The sequence below is a fragment of the Carassius carassius genome, chromosome 40 (genome assembly GCF_963082965.1).
Source record: "Carassius carassius chromosome 40, fCarCar2.1, whole genome shotgun sequence".
Taxonomy (NCBI): Eukaryota; Metazoa; Chordata; class Actinopteri; order Cypriniformes; family Cyprinidae; genus Carassius; species Carassius carassius.
In genome coordinates, this window is record NC_081794.1 from 2512251 (window position 1) to 2532235 (window position 19985).

General features: G+C 36.8%; 2 protein-coding genes across 7 annotated transcripts in view; one reads left to right on the forward strand and one right to left on the reverse strand.

Moving 5' to 3' along the window:
• The window catches only part of mprip (myosin phosphatase Rho interacting protein), a 52652-nt gene extending 41571 nt beyond the window's left edge, over positions 1 to 11081 (reverse strand). For 2 of the 5 annotated variants that reach the window (XM_059531695.1, XM_059531694.1), the window contains exons 1-2: positions 10240 to 11081; positions 792 to 869 (exon numbers count right to left, since the gene is read on the reverse strand). In XM_059531695.1, the coding sequence (XP_059387678.1) occupies positions 792 to 869; positions 10240 to 10371 (210 nt within the window). In that variant the 5' untranslated portion in view covers positions 10372 to 11081. The remainder of the gene's footprint in view (positions 1 to 791; positions 870 to 10239) is intronic. The other 3 variants (XM_059531693.1, XM_059531696.1, XM_059531698.1) reach the window with 3 other exon arrangements.
• Positions 11082 to 12432: 1351 nt separating this feature from the next.
• dhrs7cb (dehydrogenase/reductase (SDR family) member 7Cb) lies at positions 12433 to 19609 on the forward strand. 2 transcript variants are annotated; one of them, XM_059531699.1, is made up of 7 exons: positions 12433 to 12606; positions 13767 to 13923; positions 15513 to 15625; positions 16784 to 16994; positions 17082 to 17174; positions 17767 to 17928; positions 18834 to 19609. In XM_059531699.1, exons 2-7 carry the CDS (start codon positions 13770 to 13772, stop codon positions 19043 to 19045), a joined length of 945 nt encoding a protein of 314 aa, XP_059387682.1. In that variant the 5' UTR covers positions 12433 to 12606; positions 13767 to 13769; the 3' UTR covers positions 19046 to 19609. The 2 variants fall into 2 exon arrangements, with proteins under 2 accessions (XP_059387682.1, XP_059387683.1); XM_059531700.1 differs by having other exon boundaries at positions 12441 to 12606; positions 13770 to 13923.
• Positions 19610 to 19985: the final 376 nt, after the last annotated feature.

A 19985-nucleotide genomic window follows, 5' to 3' on the forward strand; every position in this document is an offset into this window, starting at 1 on the left:
TTATTTTGTTCTTATTACAATTTATCTGATTGCACTTTATTGTAACTGTAGATGCAGTTTGTTATATTTGCTGTTCTATTTGCAGTGCATTGAGCACAACTGCTATAGTGTAACATACAGTAATAGAACACTGTTAATGTATTCTCAATAAAAGGCACATTATTATTTTTGTTGATTTATTTGAAACTTAATAGATATCATTTAAAAATATCTATTATTGAATCGTATCGAATCGAATCGCAGGGAATTCTGAAGTATCGAAAATAATTGAATCGTTGGCTTAAGAAATCGGTATCGTATCGAATCGTCATGAAGGCTCCGATTTACACCCCTAAAATAGCTACCAAAGTAAATGTTGGTAACTGCAGTTTGACTAAAAGTAATGACTAGTTAACAAAAATGCAATTACTTTTCATTGACTAAAACTATGAAAGACTCAAATGACTAAAATGTGACTAAGACTATTAAGCCTTATCGTCTCAAGATAAAAACTAAAACTAAATAAAAAATGTCTGTCAAAATTAACACTGCTATAAACTAACAGCGTGTTCATTATTTGTAAGTACTCTATAAGTGTATAGTTATACTTAAGCGTTACCAATTCATCACATCAAATTAAAGCTCTAACTTGACAGCTCTAATACAAAGTTTTGAGCGATTAATCAACAGAAGCAAATGCAGTATCCCACACCCCTGATTACACACTAGACAAGCTTTATTTGTGTACAGTGCCAAGACACGAATGCAAACAGACGCCAAACTTTCACACAAATAACGTCATGCCCTCTTACCCGGGATCTCTGCATGGGATTGTCGAAGTCTGTCCCCTCTGGAGCCAAACACAGCCATCCGCCATAGATTGGCTTGGCCTGCAACAAAATCAACATATATAATTAAATCAAGTTACCAACTACATGTTTGAGTCAAAGAAACTATTTATGGTTTGATTTTGAAGGACTAACATAACCACTTTTAAAGTGTTAGCTACAGGTGCAAGTTTAGACGCAGCTAAGCAGGACTAGGCAAGTTAATATAGCTTCACTTTAAAGCAGATGTTTGCCTCAAAGGTTAAAAACGCAGTGTTATTAAGCAGCGTCACACATTCTCACTGAATGCAACGACCTTAAATTCATGACTTGAATATTTTTTTACCCATGCATGAATACAAAAAAGGACCAAGAAAGACTGATATTGTAATATTATCCATTAGCTTAAGCTAAATAATGACACTACTGTCCATACAGCAGAACCTGACACGTCTTCATAGTAGTGTTGGGCGAATTTGGTCAAATCGTCATATCATCAGCCCTTGAGATTGACGTTGAGATTGATCGTGCATGTGTGGAGCAAGAGAGAGACTCTTTGTTCTTGTCATAGCATAACTATTTGGTGTTTTAAACCGAGCCTATAGAATCACCAATAATCAAAAAATATATACTTTCAAACATACTGATAAACCAATGTTGAATATAAAAATACTGTATTTAAAACAGCTAGTTCATATATAGGCAGACGCAACTCGTCATATCGCGCGTCCTGTGACAAATTTGGACAAACAAACACGTTAAATATAAAGTATTCAAAACATGTAAGTTCATATATTTGGAGTAAAGTTGAATTGAACCGAGTCATCAGTCATATTACGCTCTGGACCGCGCGCCTCATGACAAGACCGACGCACCGCCACAGAAACAAGAATGAGATGCATCCTAACATAACTGTGGCATTAAACTCCGTTAGTGAGGACTCGTTTAATATATTGCACACATACAGGCCATTCAGATGACTTGTTAAAGTGCAATGAAATACCTTATATCTGCAGACGATGTACGTCTGTTTGAGGATGGACACTTTGTAACAGCCAAAACAGTTTTTTGCATGCATCACATTATACTGCGTTGTGCATGAAAATAATCCGGCAGAGTGAACTTTTTCATAGTGGTTCTCACGTAGTACTTCTATGTCATCACCACATAGTGAGTGTTGTAAGTTAAAGGGTTAGTTCACCCAAAAATTTAAACCATGTAATTAATAACTCATAACTCATCATGTCGTTCCAAACCCGTAAGACCTCCGTTTATCTTCGGAACACAGTTTAAGATATTTTAGATTTAGTCCGAGAGCTCTCAGTCCCTCCATTGAAACTGTGTGTACGGTCTACTGTCCATGTCCAGAAAGGTAAGAAAAACATCATCAAAGTAGTCCATGTGACATCAGAGGGTCAGTTAGAATTTTTTGAAGCATCGAAAATACATTTTGGTCTAAAAATAGCAAAAACTACAGCTTTATTCAGCATTGTCTTCTCTTCCGTGTCTGTTGTGAGAGAGTTCAAAACAAAGCAGTTTGTGATATCCGGTTCACTTTTTGAACCAGTTCACCAAATCGAACTGAATCGTTTTAAACGGTTCGCGTCTCCAATACGCATTAATCCACAAATGGCTTAAGCTGGTAACTTTTTTAATGTGGTTGACACTCCCTCTGAGTTCAAACAAACCAATATTTGAGTAATTCATTTACTCAAACAGTACACTGACTGAACTGGTGTGAAGATAGAACTGAAGATGAACACTGAGCCAGATAATGACTTGTTCACGAGTCAAGAACAGTTTCTGTCAGACGTGTCCGATTTGAGAACCGAGGAGCTGATGATACTGCGCATGTGTGATTCAGTGTGAAGCAGACCGACACACCGAGCGCATGAACCGAACTGATTCTTTTGGTGATTGATTCTGAACTGATTCTATGCTAATGTTATGAGCCCAGGTAAACCGAAGGCTTGAATCAAGGGCATCATCGTCAATGACGCCATTACGTCGAGCGCAAAAGAACCGGTGAACAGTTTTCTTCAACCGGTTTATTGAAAAGAACTGTCTGAAAGAAGTACTGGTGATCCGGTTCTTGACTCGTGAACGAGTCATTATCTGGCTCGGCTCGGTGTTCATCTTCAGTTCTCTCTTCACAGCAGTTCAGTCAGTGTATCGAATGATTCGTTCGCGAACCAGATATCACAAACTGCTTTGTTTTGAACTCTCGCTCACAACACACACGGAAGAGAAGACAATGATGAATAAAGTCGTAGTTTTTGCTATTTTTGTACCAAAATGTATTTTCGATGCTTCAAAATATTCTAACGGACCCTCTGATGTCACATGGACTACTTTGATGATGTTTTTCTTACCTTTCTGGACATGGACAGTAGACCGTACACACAGTTTCAATGGAGGGACTGAGAGCTCTCGGACTAAATAAAAAATATCTTAAACTCTGTTCCGAAGATAAACGGAGGTCTTACGGGTTTGGAACAACATGAGGGTGAGTTATTAATGACATAATTTAAACAACATTTTTGGGTGAACTAACACTTTATGTGATCAGTCTTTAAGAGGACTACGTGAGAACCACTATGGATGATAAGTTCGCTCTAACGCCTTATTATTTTGAAAGAGTTAATCTCTCATGTTTGAGAAGAGCGCGTTGCCATTTATCAGCTATTAAATGTGTGGGACACCAACTCCTTGTTTTCTGTCTCTTTCATTTCATGGATTTAACGAGTTATCCGAGTCAAAGCGACAAACTTCTTCACTGACTACAGGCTCTATTCCTCCTTGGTGTGTGTGTGTGTGTGTGTGTGTGTGTGTGTGTGTGTGTGTGTGTGTGTGTGTAATGCGGTTGAAATGTGGTGCTGAAGTGAAATAGATGGGCAGTTTGATAGCCGAATTATAATAGGCTGCCTAATAAAAATTTTATACATTAATAGTGGAATGAGCCTAATATCATCTTGACTATCGACAGAGACTAGAGATTGACCGATATAGGTTTTCTTATAGCCGATGCTGATGTTTAGAGGTCAGGTCAGCCGATGGCCGATATGTGCTGCTGATTTTGTCAATCATTTACATAGAAGTTTTAGAGCATTTATCAAGCAGAATTTTTCAAGTTTGTTGGAACAAATGTAAACTTAAATATACATTTAAATAAAATAAATACAATTTATAAATAAAAATCAATTAAACTGAAAAATATAAAAAATGAAATAAAAAAATAATAGTAGTGCTGCAAACACTCTAGCAACCAACAACATTTGTGTTTGGTATAAATGACACAGAACATCTAAAGTGCATTCTAATCCGACGTGCCTGACTTTAAATCGGCGCCGCTAAACACGGATATCGCCCGATGACGATATATAAAAAAAAGACAAATATCGGCCCGATATATCGGTCGACCTCTAACAGAGACATCTGCTTACGTCGATATCTCTGACTATCGTAGATACACGATTCGATCTTCACAACCCTACTTCTAGGGGTGTAACGGTACGCAAAAATCACTGTACGGTACGTACCTCGGTTTTAACATAACTTGACTTGGGAATCTTTAGGCACCTCAAGATCCGATCCAGTTCCAAACAAAAATTTCCTGATTAATTAATTCATGAATTAGTTTACCAACATTGAATATAAAATTTGTGCATTTTTATTAAATTACTTGTATGATTTTAAGTACTCAAAATCACAATCACAAATTTAATAATACAATTAAAACAATTTTATGTTAAGAATTATTAAATACAGCTTAAATGTACAGTATAGCAAATGAAGGAGTACAAATAAATGCAATACAAGCAACAAACAAAAAGTGCTCTCAGTGTCTGAGAGTGCTTGAAGTTTCTCTGTAAAGCTTCCAGACAAAGAGCAGACAGGTCACTGCCTCTTTTTCGGATCATTATTGTTGTTTGACTATTACTGATAGCATCACAGACAGCAGCAGGTCTGACAGGCTGCATTCACACAAATGCACACATATTTTTACATTTCATATGCTTTGTCCTGTTGTTAAGTAAAGAATAATACAATAAAAGAATCACTGAAGAAAGAAATAGCAGTGCATTGATTTTTTTCCCCTCCCAGTCCTCCCCATAAGTACCCATAAATACCTCTTTTAAAAAAAAACAGAGGATACCTGGGGACCAAATTTAGCCGTTTTCCTCTCTGGAAGAGGTGGGGGATTGGAAGCAAAACAAAACACAGCTGTGACTCCAGCATGTGAGCAGTGGCACACCCCTGCGCTTTCCTTCCTCTCTCCAGCTTCATGTCTAACCCTACGGCCCCACTGGCCGCATCACGTTTAACTCCCAATTTCCTCCCAGGCTGAATCCTGAGGGCGGCCAGCTCCCAGTGGTCCACTTTATCCCTGCATCCCCTGGACGCACTCACCCTGACCTTCTACCCCCACCTAAACAAACCCAACGCCCACCCCGGGCCCAACCACGGCTTCAGAAGTGGGAGCGACCTCTGGGAAACTCTGCTCCACTTTCCCAACACGCACTTCCTTTCACAAGCCCCCGCTCCGCCTGCTCACAGCAGACCTCCTTCTGCATGGGAATCACACTGGGACGCTTCAAGCCACTTGAACCAAGTTTCCATTTTTAACATGCGGGCTAGACCTTGATGTAAAAGACAACTCTAGAAGACAAGTTTAAAGCTAAATGCAATACATGTATGATTCCAATTCCATCAGTAGGAGGAAACTAATATATTCTAGCAATTTAATTTCTTGAGTCTTGCTTTCAAAATCAGAATAATTTTTTTTTGTACATCTGCTCCTGTAAAGCTAATAAAAACCTTATCCCATATGAGCTACATCTCTTTTAATAGACTCTATGCATGATTGCTTTCTCATTTAGCCACTGCTACTTCAGGTGCAATGCAGTGTATCGAAAAATGTGAGAAATTTAAGCACAAAATTAAATCTTTGACGAAGTGTCAGAGGACAGAGCAATACTAATACAATCCTTTCTGAAAATGTTAGCTTTATATGTATATAATATGTATTATATACATATACACACTGCCATTCAAAAGTTTTTTGTTGTTTCACGTTAAAAGAAGTCAATTTTCACACATAAGAACATCTATGGAAATATGATATGGTAAGCTTGCATAGAGCTAGAGTTTCAAGAGGAAATGCTTATAAAGTATGTTTCCATAGAGTCAATTCCACTGAGCTTGCTCTGGATGGCCTTGAGAGAATTCAAGAGCATTCTTAAAGGAATGAGTCTGTGAAGATTACAGTATTTTGAAAGCCTTTTACCCCCCGGGTAAATGTGCTGCCAACATTTCCTGAAAGGAACCATTTGACTTAAACATCTAACGTGTACTGTAACATTTAACTTCCTCTGTAAATTACACAGACGAACAGATAAGGTAACTCAATTCTTTACATATTTTTAACATATACATTTCATAGATCTACAATTGTCAAACTTCTAGCTATTAAAATTAAGTTTACTTTTCGAATTTTACAACATTTGCTTTCTTACGAAGCCGGAATTTAACAAACTGTTATAATGTTGCCTTTTTTTCTTGATTTATTTGCGTTAACACAGCAACATTTCAAAGCGTATCAAAAAGTGTTTATACAAGTCAAATGGAAGTAAAACTGTCCTCTCATTGGTCAGAATGCACCAGTTCACATTGTTCCTCATAGCGTCATTAATCAAGATGGATTGACGAACAAGCCTGGTACGTTGAGTTGGGATTACTTTTTGCATTTTTTTCAAAACCGAACTGCTCCAGAGTTGGTTTTCAATCGGACCAAGACCACCTAATTTCAGGAGATCTCTGATTGATTTTTTTTGTTCCGTTTTGATGCAGATCCAAGCATAACTGTTGTGTTCATATATGCCAAAACAAACCAAACTCAGATTCAGAAACAAGCCCTAAGAGGCACCATCTCTGAAATCGGAAAACTATGAAGGTAAACTACATTTGACAGTTATTTAGTAATCAATAAGAATACAACAAACATTTCAAAATGCTCAAAGCATTCTTGGCAAAATTGAGGCAAACAATTGGGACTGGAATATTCTGCTGTGCCACAGAAAAAGAAAATGATGCATGAACATTAGATTTGATCTGTGAACAAATGGCACATGTGACACATGGAGTTTCTGATCTCAGTTTGAGCTTTCATAAATTTACGTAACTCACATCAAGCACGAAGTTTGACCATATTCAATGAGCTCTAGGTACATGTGTGGATCAATGTTTATATATGAATAAAGGCCTAAATTAATTCTGGAACTGGATTATATTTCATTATTTTTATGAACTTTGTCAAAGCTTTGATTGACTTTGAACGGAGGGAATGAGAGCTTTCAGGAACGAGTTGCAGTCACAATGGCCGAACAATCGCTTTAATTTCCATTTCATGGTCTAAATGTATGGTTTGAGTCTAATCTGAATATTTGGTAATACTGTTGTCAAAACAGAGATAAAGAAATCATGAACTGAATGTCTGAAGATGACTTTTGCACAACACCAGAGCCCAAAAGGGTTTGATTTAGTAATGGATCTTGGGTCATCTTAGCGGGATTAGTGAGGGATATAATCCATAACAATGACTCATGAATCTGGCACAGAATGGGTTAACCATTGGTAATCGCACTCAAACCACAACACACACATGCTGGAGGATGCTGACGTCGCTCGACAGCTCTGAAGAGTATGGGATCAATTAAAAAAAACACAACAGGCCCTTATGGTCTAAAACTTTTCCTCTCATTCATTCTCTTTTAAGAGCTCATATGGAAACATGGTCACAGTTTGTATTTTCATGCAATCAACCAAAGCTTTCTTTCACCGAATAAGATAATTAGAGGGGGGAAAATACGTTGGATTTTTAAGAAATGGACTCACATCACACACATTCAAAAACACACAGACATGGCCAATTATTTCTCAATCTCTAGCAGCGAAGTTCTAAAGTACCTGTAATCCTGACAAGGTTTGGAAATGCTCTGGGGCGCATTTCCCAAAAGCGTCGCAAATTCCGCCATTTCTAAGAGTTCAATGGAACTAACGACCACATTTAGCTAAATATGCTTTTGGAAGATGCAGCCCAGACTGGTTCTGACCACCATCAACTTACAATTTAACGTCTCCTTTTGCAAAAAATAATGCCTTCTTGCATCTCAGAAATATTTAAATGGAATGTTTTTGCATACAGCCAATGTACAGTACAATGATCAACGTGGTTGTTAAATGGTAGCCATATTGTAAATATAGTAATCTGAATTATGACCGACCTTTAATGTCAAAATTTGATTGAAAGAATGTTAGTTGTAACACTTTAGTGTTCACTGGTTGTAAAAGTCTAACAAAATACTTCTAAAACCATTCTAAATTTTTTAAAAGATCTACATTAAAAAAAAAAACATTGAAGAAAATAATTTCAAGAGTGATTCAACTTTGATTCATGAAATACAGCCTAATTTACAGTAATTTTAAAGGACACTACATATATGAAAATTCCGAACACACATTTCATTAAGACTCATTAAACCAATTAATTGGCATACTTTAATACACAGTTACTCATTGCGCGGCTCGTCAAGCTATAACTGGCGGCTCGCATAGTAGCTTACAGTATCACACTGCCACTTGCCTTCAGAGCATGTGAGGCGGGAGCGAGCGGGCGGATCTTGGACAGAGCGCAGAGCGGCAATTTCAAAAGGACGGTGGACGGAGCGTCGCATTTGCCGCTCCAATTTCGCTCTGCTCACACCACGAGTCTGAAGCATGCTCATTCAAGCCTGACCCTGAATCCATTAGTCTTGCACAGTCATCAACAGTAGACTATTTTCAAGCAAAACTCGGCTCAATAATGGAGTTCAAAAAGTAAAATGAGAATTCATACAGGTGTAGCCTATCAATATAAGTTGCTCCGGAGTAATCAAAAAATCAGTCAAAAAATGCGCCATGAAGAAGAAAAAACATATAGGCCTAGCCTCGCACTGGACAATAAGTCGCATTTATTTAGAAATGTATAAAAAAAAAAAATTAAAAAAAAATCTTATGGACGGGACAGTTCTCCGTTACAGACGTGAGCGCTCTGACAGCGGCACTAAGACTGCTTTAAAACTTTCACTGAGACCTCAAACAGAAAGCACAAAGCCTGTCTTTAAATTTGATTTCGTTTTGTATTAATTATATATTAATTTTAATCAAGGTTTCATCAACCAATTGTCTGGATTTAATAAGAAGTAAATAGAAAATAGATAACCACGATACGAAGGAACCGGTGTGAACCTGGAGTTTGTCTCATGAATGAACCGAAACTCAGCGTATAGCCTACTTGCCTCACAGACCCGACTATATATACTATATATAGGCTATATATAAAGCTTGAAATGTCTACTTTTAAACAAAACAATTCAAAACGAAAGAAAACAGACTGCTCTCCCTCCCGTATGAAATGTGCATTTCTCTCAGGCGCGTTCACTACTGCGAAGATCACGAGTCAGCATCTTTCTAGCCGACAGACATAAAAAAAAATTAAATGTCTTCTGCTATATTTTACATATTCATAATCATTAATTTTGCCGGTTCGTTGTGACAGCTTTTAGGTGCCCTTAAAAGTTACATGAATGAATCAGCACTGAAAACAGAGAGATTATTTTTCTTTTGGGGGCATTTTGTTTGACATGCATGCCAGCTTTCGCTCATTCCACTATTAAAGTAAATCTGTTCTTAAACGAAAATGTATTGGCTGTGTTATTTCTTTTTTGTGGGATGTCCAATTTATATGTAGAAATGCACATTTGCAAAGGTGACTTAGTATGTTGTCGTAAAAGTGGCTCGCCTTTTGATTTTGCTCTGCCAATGTGGCTCTTGTGAAAAAAATAGTGAGGATCACTGCTTTACTACATAAATGAACGATTCTGTGAAGAATTTATTTTTAATGTGATTGAAGCTGAGCAGCGGACAAAGATTACATAACGGCTGGAACGCGGTTCTGACCAATCAGCAATCAGGAATAGACCTCCGCTGACTTCTGATTGGTCAATACAGCGTTCCAACCGTTCCAGCCACTTTGGCGCAACTGAATACACATATAGAGTAAATAAATTAGATCAGTCACAAACATCCTTGAAGAATCACGAAAAATAAAAATAAAAAGTACCAGCACGAACCAAAATGTAAAACGCCTTGTCAAAACCCTAAAATAACACCAGTTTAGAGTTTATAGGCAAACCCTTTCTAAACAAAATGAGCCTACAAGACTGTTTAGTGGTCACTGCATATTGATCGATAAATCTATGTCAGCTAATGGAAATCACTGTCTACAATCAATAAGTCTCTACATAACTGCATTTTTTTTCGAACGAACCATTTCGCTTTTACCCGTTCACACGAACGAATTCGAATTGATATAACCGGATTGAGCCGTTCATACCTGATTCAGATCCTGGTCCGTCAGCAGATGCAGCTCTCGAGGCTTGAAGCAGTTCTGACATTTGCTTTTGTTGAAAATGTTCGCTTGAAATTTCCTACACGTGTTTTCCTTAGCACTAGACATCTTATTCATCTATTTGTGCGCGTATCAAATCCCAGCAACGGAAAGAAAACGGAGTAATAATCCCGATGCTCTTTCATCCGATTCTTGACACGGTCTTCATGTAAAACATGACCGGTAACAGCAGCTTTTTTTCCTCGAATCTCCTCTCCAGCAGTCAAACTAGTAGTTTATATAAGCAGATCTCTAGTTAACAGGCCTGCTCAGTGTTTTGAGTTCATGGCCTGGCCTCACAAAGCGACTCTCTAATCTCATTTCTGCGCGAATCAATGCTGGAATTGTGCAAGCGGTAAACAAAGCGATTACTTCACGTCTTCCTCCGGTCAAATGAAGCTGAACTGTCTAGGAAGCGATAGAAGAAGACGGGAAAAAAAACCTCTGGTGAGGTATCCTGGTTTTCTATCCCAATGGCAAATTCTCTCTACGGCTCGAAGTTTTCACGCAGTTCGCTGCTAGCGTCAGTTAGCTCGCTAATGAAGCCTCTCCCTCAGCTCGTTTAACTGAGCGTTAACGATCCCAATGTTCGGGGAACCTGACGTGGTATCCTCCAACGGTACCGCGCATGTCTTAGCTCGAACCTCACGGATACGTGAGCTGCGATAAAGGCGCAGTTGCAAAGCTTTTCCAGGCTAACGAGGGGCTGTTTTCTCTCCCCTCATACGCGCTCGAGCTTTCCCAATGGAGGGAGGTCGCGTCGCGAGCTGCTGGAATTTCATTTTCTCTCGCGAGAGTTCCTAGAGCGAGAGCAGGACGGTCCATGATCCAATAGATATCCACCCTGTGGACAATACTGAACAATTCAGTACAAAAGGATGGCATCTGGGTTAAAAAAGAAAAAGAAAAAGAAAGAAATAGTAATGCAGTTGTGAAATTATTTAAATAAATATGTAAACCTTTCTGAATGCTTTCCTGCTACGAGCGAGGTTAATCTTTGCAATCACAAGTTAACATCATTCGCTTCTATACAATATGCAAATATTTAAAAGGATGTTGCTTATTTTATGGGATATTGCTTGTTATAAAGTTTTTGATTCGTTTATTGACTGAATCCATAAAAACTTCTCTCAATAACTCAAAGTGAACATTAATTTCTTGGTTTTCTTTTTTAATTTAGTTGAATTTAATTTGATCTTTGCTGAATTAAAGTGTTTTGCTTTCATATAGCACTTGAGAATCTTTTGAAAATTAAATATATACTTTGGAACTGTTTAATATATTTTGTAATCCAGAAGGTCTTATAAACAGGTGACCCCAAAATGTATCTCGTAACATGTTGAACTGCTTATGTGCACTGTAAAATAAAATAAATAAAATTAATGAATAAAGGCTTTACAAGAAAAACATTTACAAATTTCATGTTTATGTTCAGTGTGTTATTTGCTGTTTCTTTGTAGAAAACTTTACTTTTAAATTCTGAGTGAAAATTGTTTCTGGACCATTTCTTTTTCAGTGCAATAGCATAAATAATGTTGTATTTTAACAATATTTTAATCAATAAAATAAATGTAAAAAATCTAAAAAAAAAATAAAATCTGTATATCTTAACAGTTTTTTACATATGCACTATCAATAAATTAAAATGTAAAAATCTTTTTAAAAAATTTGCATTTCAATAATATTTTACATACGCACTATCAATAAAATACATTTTTTAAATCTTTCAAAAAATATAAAATCTGTACATTTTAACAATATTTTACATAAGTACAATCAATAAAATAACATTGAAAAAATCTATAAAAATTATATCAGTAAAAATAGTGCAATTTAACAATATTTTACACTTTGCATTATCAATAAAAAGCTTTATTTTACAGTGTACACATACATATTACATCTACTTACTGTATTAATGGCAGTACGTTATGCATTACTTCATATAACTAACCCTAAACCAAACCCTATAACTAACCCTAACTGCAAAGTATATGTAGTTAATCAATATTACTCAAAACTTGAATGTATAATTTAATTTTACCAAAGACATCTTAAAATATATAGTTTTATACAATGCAATATAGAAAGACCCTCAAGGTACCCTTGAATGCCTCTCTACATGCCTGAGATTATTCACAACATGCATGAGCCGTCAGTCGCTCAACCACATGCTATTAAAAGAGCCGTGATCCAGACGAGTAACTCGGCTGTCACTGGCTCTGAATGAACAGGGAGGACGGCAGTCTGCTTTCCTGACCGGACAACAACACGCATTTCCTCCGAAGGCTGGCTTAACTCTTTACTCACACTGTAAGTACACTGAAAATAAAACAGATTATGGTCACCTGCATGTAGGTTAGTGTGTGTGTGTGTGTGCTGTCGATTGACACTATATATCAGTGCTGGTCAGGCGTTAATCTATCTGTGACACTGTTGCTTGTGTTGGACTTGGAAATGTTTTAATAAAAAGCAACAAAGTGTTTGTTGGTTAAATCATTGAATGCAGTAACAGTGAGTGAGGCACATCTATTCTCTTCATGTATGTCCAAATATGTGCTGCTTCTGTGTCCAGTGGCGAGAGCTTGGCTATTTATAGATCTTGTCCTCAGCCACACTTTTATGGAACTACAGACACACATGACTCTATACAGCTGATCAGCATTAAACAAATAGTTCACACACAAATAAACATTTACTGATAATGTGCTCACCCATAGGGTTTGCAAAATGTAGATGAGTTTGTTTCTTCTTCAGGTTTGGAGAAATGTAACATTGCACCACTTGCTCACCAACAGATTATCTGCAGTGAATGGGTGCCGTCAGAATGAGAGTCCAAAGCGCTGATAAAAACATCACAACTAATCCACATCACTCCAGTCCAGCAGTTAACATCTTGTGAAGACAAAAGTTGCATTTGTAAGAAACAAATCCATCAATAAGACTTTAAACTAAAACAAGTCCATAATCCATAATAGTGCTTTCTCCAGTGAAAGTTTTGGCATCCATTTACAAGCCAAAACAGCTCTGAACAAATATGTGGCTGGATTTTGATGTGAGAGGAACGTCTTGATGGATTTTTTTTCTTCCAAAAATAATTCATTTGTCTTCATAGGATGTTAACTGATGGACTGGAGTGGTGTGGATTATCGTGATGTTTTTATCAGCTGTTTGGACTCTCATTCTGACGGCACCCATTCACTGCAGAGCATCCATTGCTGAGACACTGATGCAATGCTATATAAATGATGAGAGGATTTTAATTCTGGGTGAACTATTCATTTTAATGTAGTCAAGCCAAAAATATTTACTTGTAAAAACAATGATACTGTAGCATCTTTCACAGTGTAACAGGAAGTATTCATTGTACCTGTCACATCGTTTAGAAAGTAATGAAGGATTATTTCTTGTAAGCTCACATCCAAAGGTTTTATTTTAGTTATGAAATGAACTCTATTTTTCTTGGTTTTCAGAAGATGGGTCTCCCATCGGTTATGGTGCTGCCGCTGCTGATCGTGGTCTTCGCTGGAGTTTACTATGTTTACAATGAGGTCATGCGCTTCATGTCCAAGTCCATGGTGCGGAACAAAGTTGTGGTGATCACAGATGCTGTGTCCGGAATGGGAAGCGGTAATGCTTAATTAATGGTCTATTACTTACTACTTCACCACAAAATTTAAGAAAGCCAGTATAAAACTTGGCGTCAACAAATTTTTTTAGTTCCAATACGATACTCTCAAAAATAAAAGTTCCAAAGTGAAAGTTTTTTTTTAGAAAAAACAGTTTTGGTTCCCTGAAGAACCTTTCAGTGGTCACTTCTTAAAAGAACCATTTTTTCCTTAGTCGAAGAACATTTTAATAATCTTTAAGAACCTTTTGTTCCATGGATACTGGATTATAATATATAATATAAATTATTTTATGAGAATATTTTACGATCGCCCACTTTTTATTGTCATAATCATGCTGCCATGAGTAATTATTACCAAAAATCTAAATTATGGCTGTAATTCAAAAAACTTTAATCATTAAAAGCACTCGATACTAATATCAAAGATCAGTTTTTCTCCATATTTTAATACCTTTAAAACTAAAACTGCTTAAAATATTCTTGTTTTAAACACAAATCTATACAAATAATTTATTTTAAATACTTACAACTATTATTATTATTATTATTATTATTAACAATTACAAATCCCAAACAAGTGAGATGTGATCTGTTAAACATTATATAATGTACTAGTTTTTAAAGGAAGCAGTACCAAGGCTTGTTATTAAAGCAGATTGTTTGGAGTAAGTATGTGTACAGTTCATGTGTGACGGGTTTGGGTTTGGTGAAAGGATCTCATCAATGCATCTGTACAGAGGACAAAGAGCAGTCAGTGTGAGTCTGAAAGAAAGCAGAGAGCAGAAAGACTGATAAAACGTGAGCTGTGTGCTTTCAGACTGATGGGATTGTGGGGGTTTCTGTGTTGTGATTGGGTCAGCAGACACTTTTGTCGCCTTTACAGATATTTGTCTCTGAAAGGAACGAGCAGATAATACTTTTATCATGTTTTGGATTTCATCACACTGTTTGCAGGTCCTCCAGTCTTTCCACTTTTGTACAGTGCTAAAAATGATATTTTTTGCTCCGTATTTTTGTCTTAAATTCTTTCTTAAATCAAGATACATTTACTAAATAATTCAAATAGCATAAGATATTAAGTATTGCTTTCTGAAAAATTTATTAAAATAAAGTGAATTCAAGCTTAAAAAAATGAAAGTATTATCTTTCAATAAGGTCTTTTTTTGACTGGAACCCCATTTCCAGCACTGGTAAAAAAAAAAAAATATATATATATATATATATATATATATAAAAATTGCAACTTTTTATCTCACAGTTTAGACTTTTTTTTTTTTGCAAGTATATATCTCTCACATCTATGTTTATATCTTGTTTATATCACAATACTTTTCAGTTTTTATCATATGGCAGAAGCAAGCTTTAATTTAACTTTAAACGAAGTTTATTTTTCTGACCTCAGTGGCAGATATTTTTTGTGCTTTCTGTAAAAACTCAATCTTTCAGTGAACGACATAATATCTGTTTTTATTACACTGTATTAGTGTCTCATTTTGGCCAGACTTGATGTGCATTGCATGTATCCTCCACTGAGAAGGCATTTCTCCAGTGTTGTCATCCTCTGATCCTGCCTCTGCCTGTTTGTCAGAATGTGCCAGACTGTTTCATGAAGGCGGTGCGAGGCTGGTTTTGTGCGGGCCGAGCTGGGATAAGCTTGAATCTCTGTATGACTCTCTGTGCAGTGGATCAGACCCCAGTAAAGTGAGTATTGAAGCAGATTATTAGGACAGACACCATCAGTTCACTGTGATCACTCGCTCTCTTCACATTTGCAGTGTTCAGGTTGTGTCTGTGTGTCTCTGTCAGCGTTTCTTCCTCTGTCATGAACAAAGGCAGGATTTCCTCCTGAATGTCCACGGGTCTCTAGTCCTGTTTCAAACAACATGTTGACTTCATTTATTTTGTCATAATCATACTGCCATGAGAAATGTTGCTACTAAAAAGCAAAAACCTATAAAATTATGGCTGCAGAGTGTATAAAGACGGTAATTATTTAAAGCACGCGGTACTAATATGATCAAAGAACATTTTATTATGCAACATAACATCATTTCCCCCCAATAAAAATATAGTTAAAAGAAAATAAAGTTACTTTAGAGGCAAAACTGCATACAATATTTGTTTTAAACTATTTTAGTCTCAACTTTACTTTTAAAGACTTTTATTAATTAAACTAATATTAAAAAATGTAACTAATCTAAAGAAAGAATGGTATGGTACTGTATAAAAAATATATAATACAACATTCTTTGATGCTTAAAAAAATAGTGCACCAGAACTATGAAGATCATTTTTCTCCAGTAAACATATCTAAACACAATGAACTCTTCTGCTCAGCAGTGATATTGAATATTATTATTAGTAATAACTGTTAAAAATAAAAGTTTACTATCTGAATATATTTTAAACTGCAATTTATAATACACACACACACGTTTGTTTTTGTGAAAAGTGTGTTCATTCCATAGGCGTAATGGTTTTTATACTGTATAAACTGTATATTCTATGGCCCTACACTAACCCAACACCTAACCCTGACCCTCACAGGAAACTTTGTGCATTTTTACTTTCTCAAAAAACTCATTCTGTATGATTTATAAGCGTTTTGAAAAATGGGGACATGGGTTATGTCCTCATAAGTCACCCTCTCCTTGTAATACCTGTGTCATACCCATGTCATTATACACACACACACACAAACACACACACACACACACACACACACACACACACACACACACACACACACACACACACACACACACACACACACATTACTGACCTCCACTATAATTCCACAAGTATTTTCAAGCATTGATATGACATCTGGTTTCCCACTGTCTACACTTCCTGTTTCAGACTTTCACACCCAAGCTAGTGCTGCTGGACTTCAGCGATATGGAGAACATTTCGGATGTGATCACAGAGATTGGAGAGTGTTACGGCTGTGTGGATGTGCTGATATGCAACAGCAGCATGAAGGTCAAAGCACCGGTGCAGAATCTCTCTCTGGAGATGGACAAAACCATCATGGACGTCAACTACTTCGGGCCCATAACGCTGGCCAAAGGTAGACGGCTGCAGAGACACAGCGAGGAACATGCCGACAGTTTACTGGCAGAAAAGAATGTTAATGCACTGCTTGTTTTTGTTGCAGGCGTTCTTCCGTTAATGATCACGAGACGGATGGGTCAGTTTGTGCTGGTCAACAGCATCCAAGGGAAACTGGCTCTACCATTCCGTACATGCTGTAAGAGTCACTTCATCACTTGCTCACAAGTGGATCCTCAGCAGTGAATGGGTGCCGTCAGAATGAGAGTCCAAACAGCTGATTAAAACATCACAATAATCCACAAGTAATCCAGATTGCTCCAGTCCATCAATTAATGTCGTGTAAAGCAAAAAAGCTCTGTGCTTGTAAGAAATGGACATTTTTAACTAAAATATGAGTCTATAATAACCCTTCATCCAGTGGAAAGGCCATCTGGTCTGAATCTGCACAGATCAAGCACTGTTTACAGCCAAAACTGAACAAATATGTGGCTGTATTTTGATGTGAGAGACAGAAGGGGATAAACTTTTTTCACTGGAGGAAGCATTGTTATAGATTATGGGTCATATGAATACATCGTATTTTAGCTAGAAGCAGTTTGAAGTGTGTTTCTTACAAACATGCAGCTTTTGTCTTCTCCAGACAGACTGGAGTGCTGTGGATTACTGTGATGTTTTTATCAGCTGTGTGGACTCTCATTCTGATGGCACCCATTCAAATTTAACAAAATATGCAAAATATGGTATTCATTAATTAAATATGCACTACTTTGCATCTGTTGTGTTTTCAGATGCCGCGTCCAAGCATGCAGTCCAGGCGTTCTTTGACTGTCTGAGAGCAGAGGTGGAGGAGTATGGGATCTCCGTCAGCACCATCAGCCACACCTTCATTAACGCTGTAGCAGAGAACGGCGCTCCCTCCCAAACGCCGCCCACCAACCCCCTCTGGGCCTGTGAGTAACCCGACTGCCCCTGAGTCACAGCAGCGCTCAATTATCCAAAGTATCAGTGTAGCTGCTTGTTCATTTTGTACAGTAAAAATGCTGACATACACCCTTAGATACATCTGGTTCCTGAAGTCTGTGCTTCACTAATTGCATCACACACCTTCTGTTTGCTAGACTCTGTCGGTGTCACACCTTTGCTCTGATCCAGAAAACTATCGAGAAACCTGTATGATTCATACATTTTTATTGAAGTATACATGAAATAAGCAAATATATTAGATTACACTGTGTATATATATATATATATATATATATATATATATATATATATATATACACTGTATATTTAAATGAAGACAATTTTACTTAATGGAGCAATTAAAGTGGCACAAAAAATTATTTTCAGATGACACACACACACATACATATATATATACACACAGACAATAATTGACATACAGAAAAAAAAACATAAAATAATTTTTTTTTCTTTAGTTATTTACTCAGTTTCAAGTGTTTCCGTTTTTTTTTTTTTGTTGTTGTTTTTTTTTACATTTTGGCACGTTTCGACCAATCAACAGCCTGGAAAACCTTAAACTAAACTTATCTATCAAAATGGCTTTTGAGGATTTTGATTATAAATATATTGGATTCATTTCTCATAGGACTGATTAAAACACAGTTCAGTCTAATTAAAAAGGAGCTGAACTAGGCTTATTATAGTATCATACTGTTAGATCAGCAGCTGCTAAAGTCAGACTCTGTTCTATTTGTATGAAGCACAGACTGGGTGTCTATGTACATCGTTACAAATCTGTCTCTAATAAGGTCCCTTAGAAGGCAGTTGCCTATGTAGGCAATAAATAGCAATGGCTGCTCTTCAGGTTTTGACTCTTTGAGTCTTGTTCCAGACATCTCTAGTAAGCTGAACACTCACGGCGTGACTCCCAGCAGTCTGGCCCATGAGATCGTGAGGACGGTGAACCGGCAGAATCGAGAGGTTCTCCTCGCCCATCCCGTGCCGTGGGTCGCCCTCTACATCCGCTCGCTGCTGCCCAGCTTCTTCTTCGCTGTGGTGGCCGCCGGCGTGAAGGACGGAGCCATGGACGAGCAGCTGAAATAAAGACAGACGCCAGGCTTTCAACAGCTTTGAACTGCTACAGGATCGAGTGTATTAAACAATATATATCACACTTCCCATGTTTTCTGGAATGGTATGTTTAAATATGCAAATGAGGCACTGTCTAGTGAAATATGCACTCGTTTGCATTCATTTCCAGAACAGAAATTAGAAATTTGTTGATGCATTATTATTGGTTTTCTCTTTTTATCACTCCATACATCAGAAAATACTGTCAACAGACATTTTCACCAATGTTGTATAAATCAGTGTGAATGATAAATGAACAAGCCCCTCAGTAAAAGACTTTCAGTCTATAGGAATAAAACTGTGAAGTTTGCTGAATGTAAAAGAAAAGAAAAATAACTCTTTGAAGAATTGAAATATACAGATGCAAAAATATAAAGTGCAATACAATAAACTCTTAAATGTGCATTTTGAATGTTTTATTTCCACTAGTCTGAAAGAAGATATTGTATGGAAGCAAAAAAAGTCTAAAAACTTGAAAAGGATTATTCTTCATCCAGTTAACTTAAGTAAAAGATAAATGAAATAGTAGAATTTAAATCTTTATTTTCTTCAAAGCATCAAGTAGAGATGACATATAAAGTGATGTGACTCACTATTAGTGGCATCTAGTGATGAAGAGCAGCACTGCTGCACCTGAAGAGGGCAGTAAACACAAGCCAAACACACACTGATGACTGACATACAGCAGGAAACAATAGAGACACAGAACAAACATGTGCTTGATGAGGCTTACTGATATTCACAGAGTCAGCCTTTCATAAAGCATATGAATAATACATTTAATACATGTCTGTTATAGAATTTAAATACTGTAGTGTTCATATGTTATAGTCACACATGAGAGATACCGTGAACACAAAAACATGTCATTTGTACTTGATGAACGTTTTTTTTTGACGTACAGAAAAAACTG

Excerpts from the sequence above, each read along its gene's own strand:
- dhrs7cb (XM_059531699.1), top strand. The coding sequence starts at position 13,770 with ATGGGTCTCCCATCGGTTATGGTGCTGCCGCTGCTGATCGTGGTCTTC. Across the intron at positions 13,924-15,512 it reads TGTGTCCGGAATGGGAAGCG|AATGTGCCAGACTGTTTCAT; the intron begins GTAATGCTTAAT and ends CCTGTTTGTCAG. Across the intron at positions 17,929-18,833 it reads CACCAACCCCCTCTGGGCCT|ACATCTCTAGTAAGCTGAAC; the intron begins GTGAGTAACCCG and ends GTCTTGTTCCAG.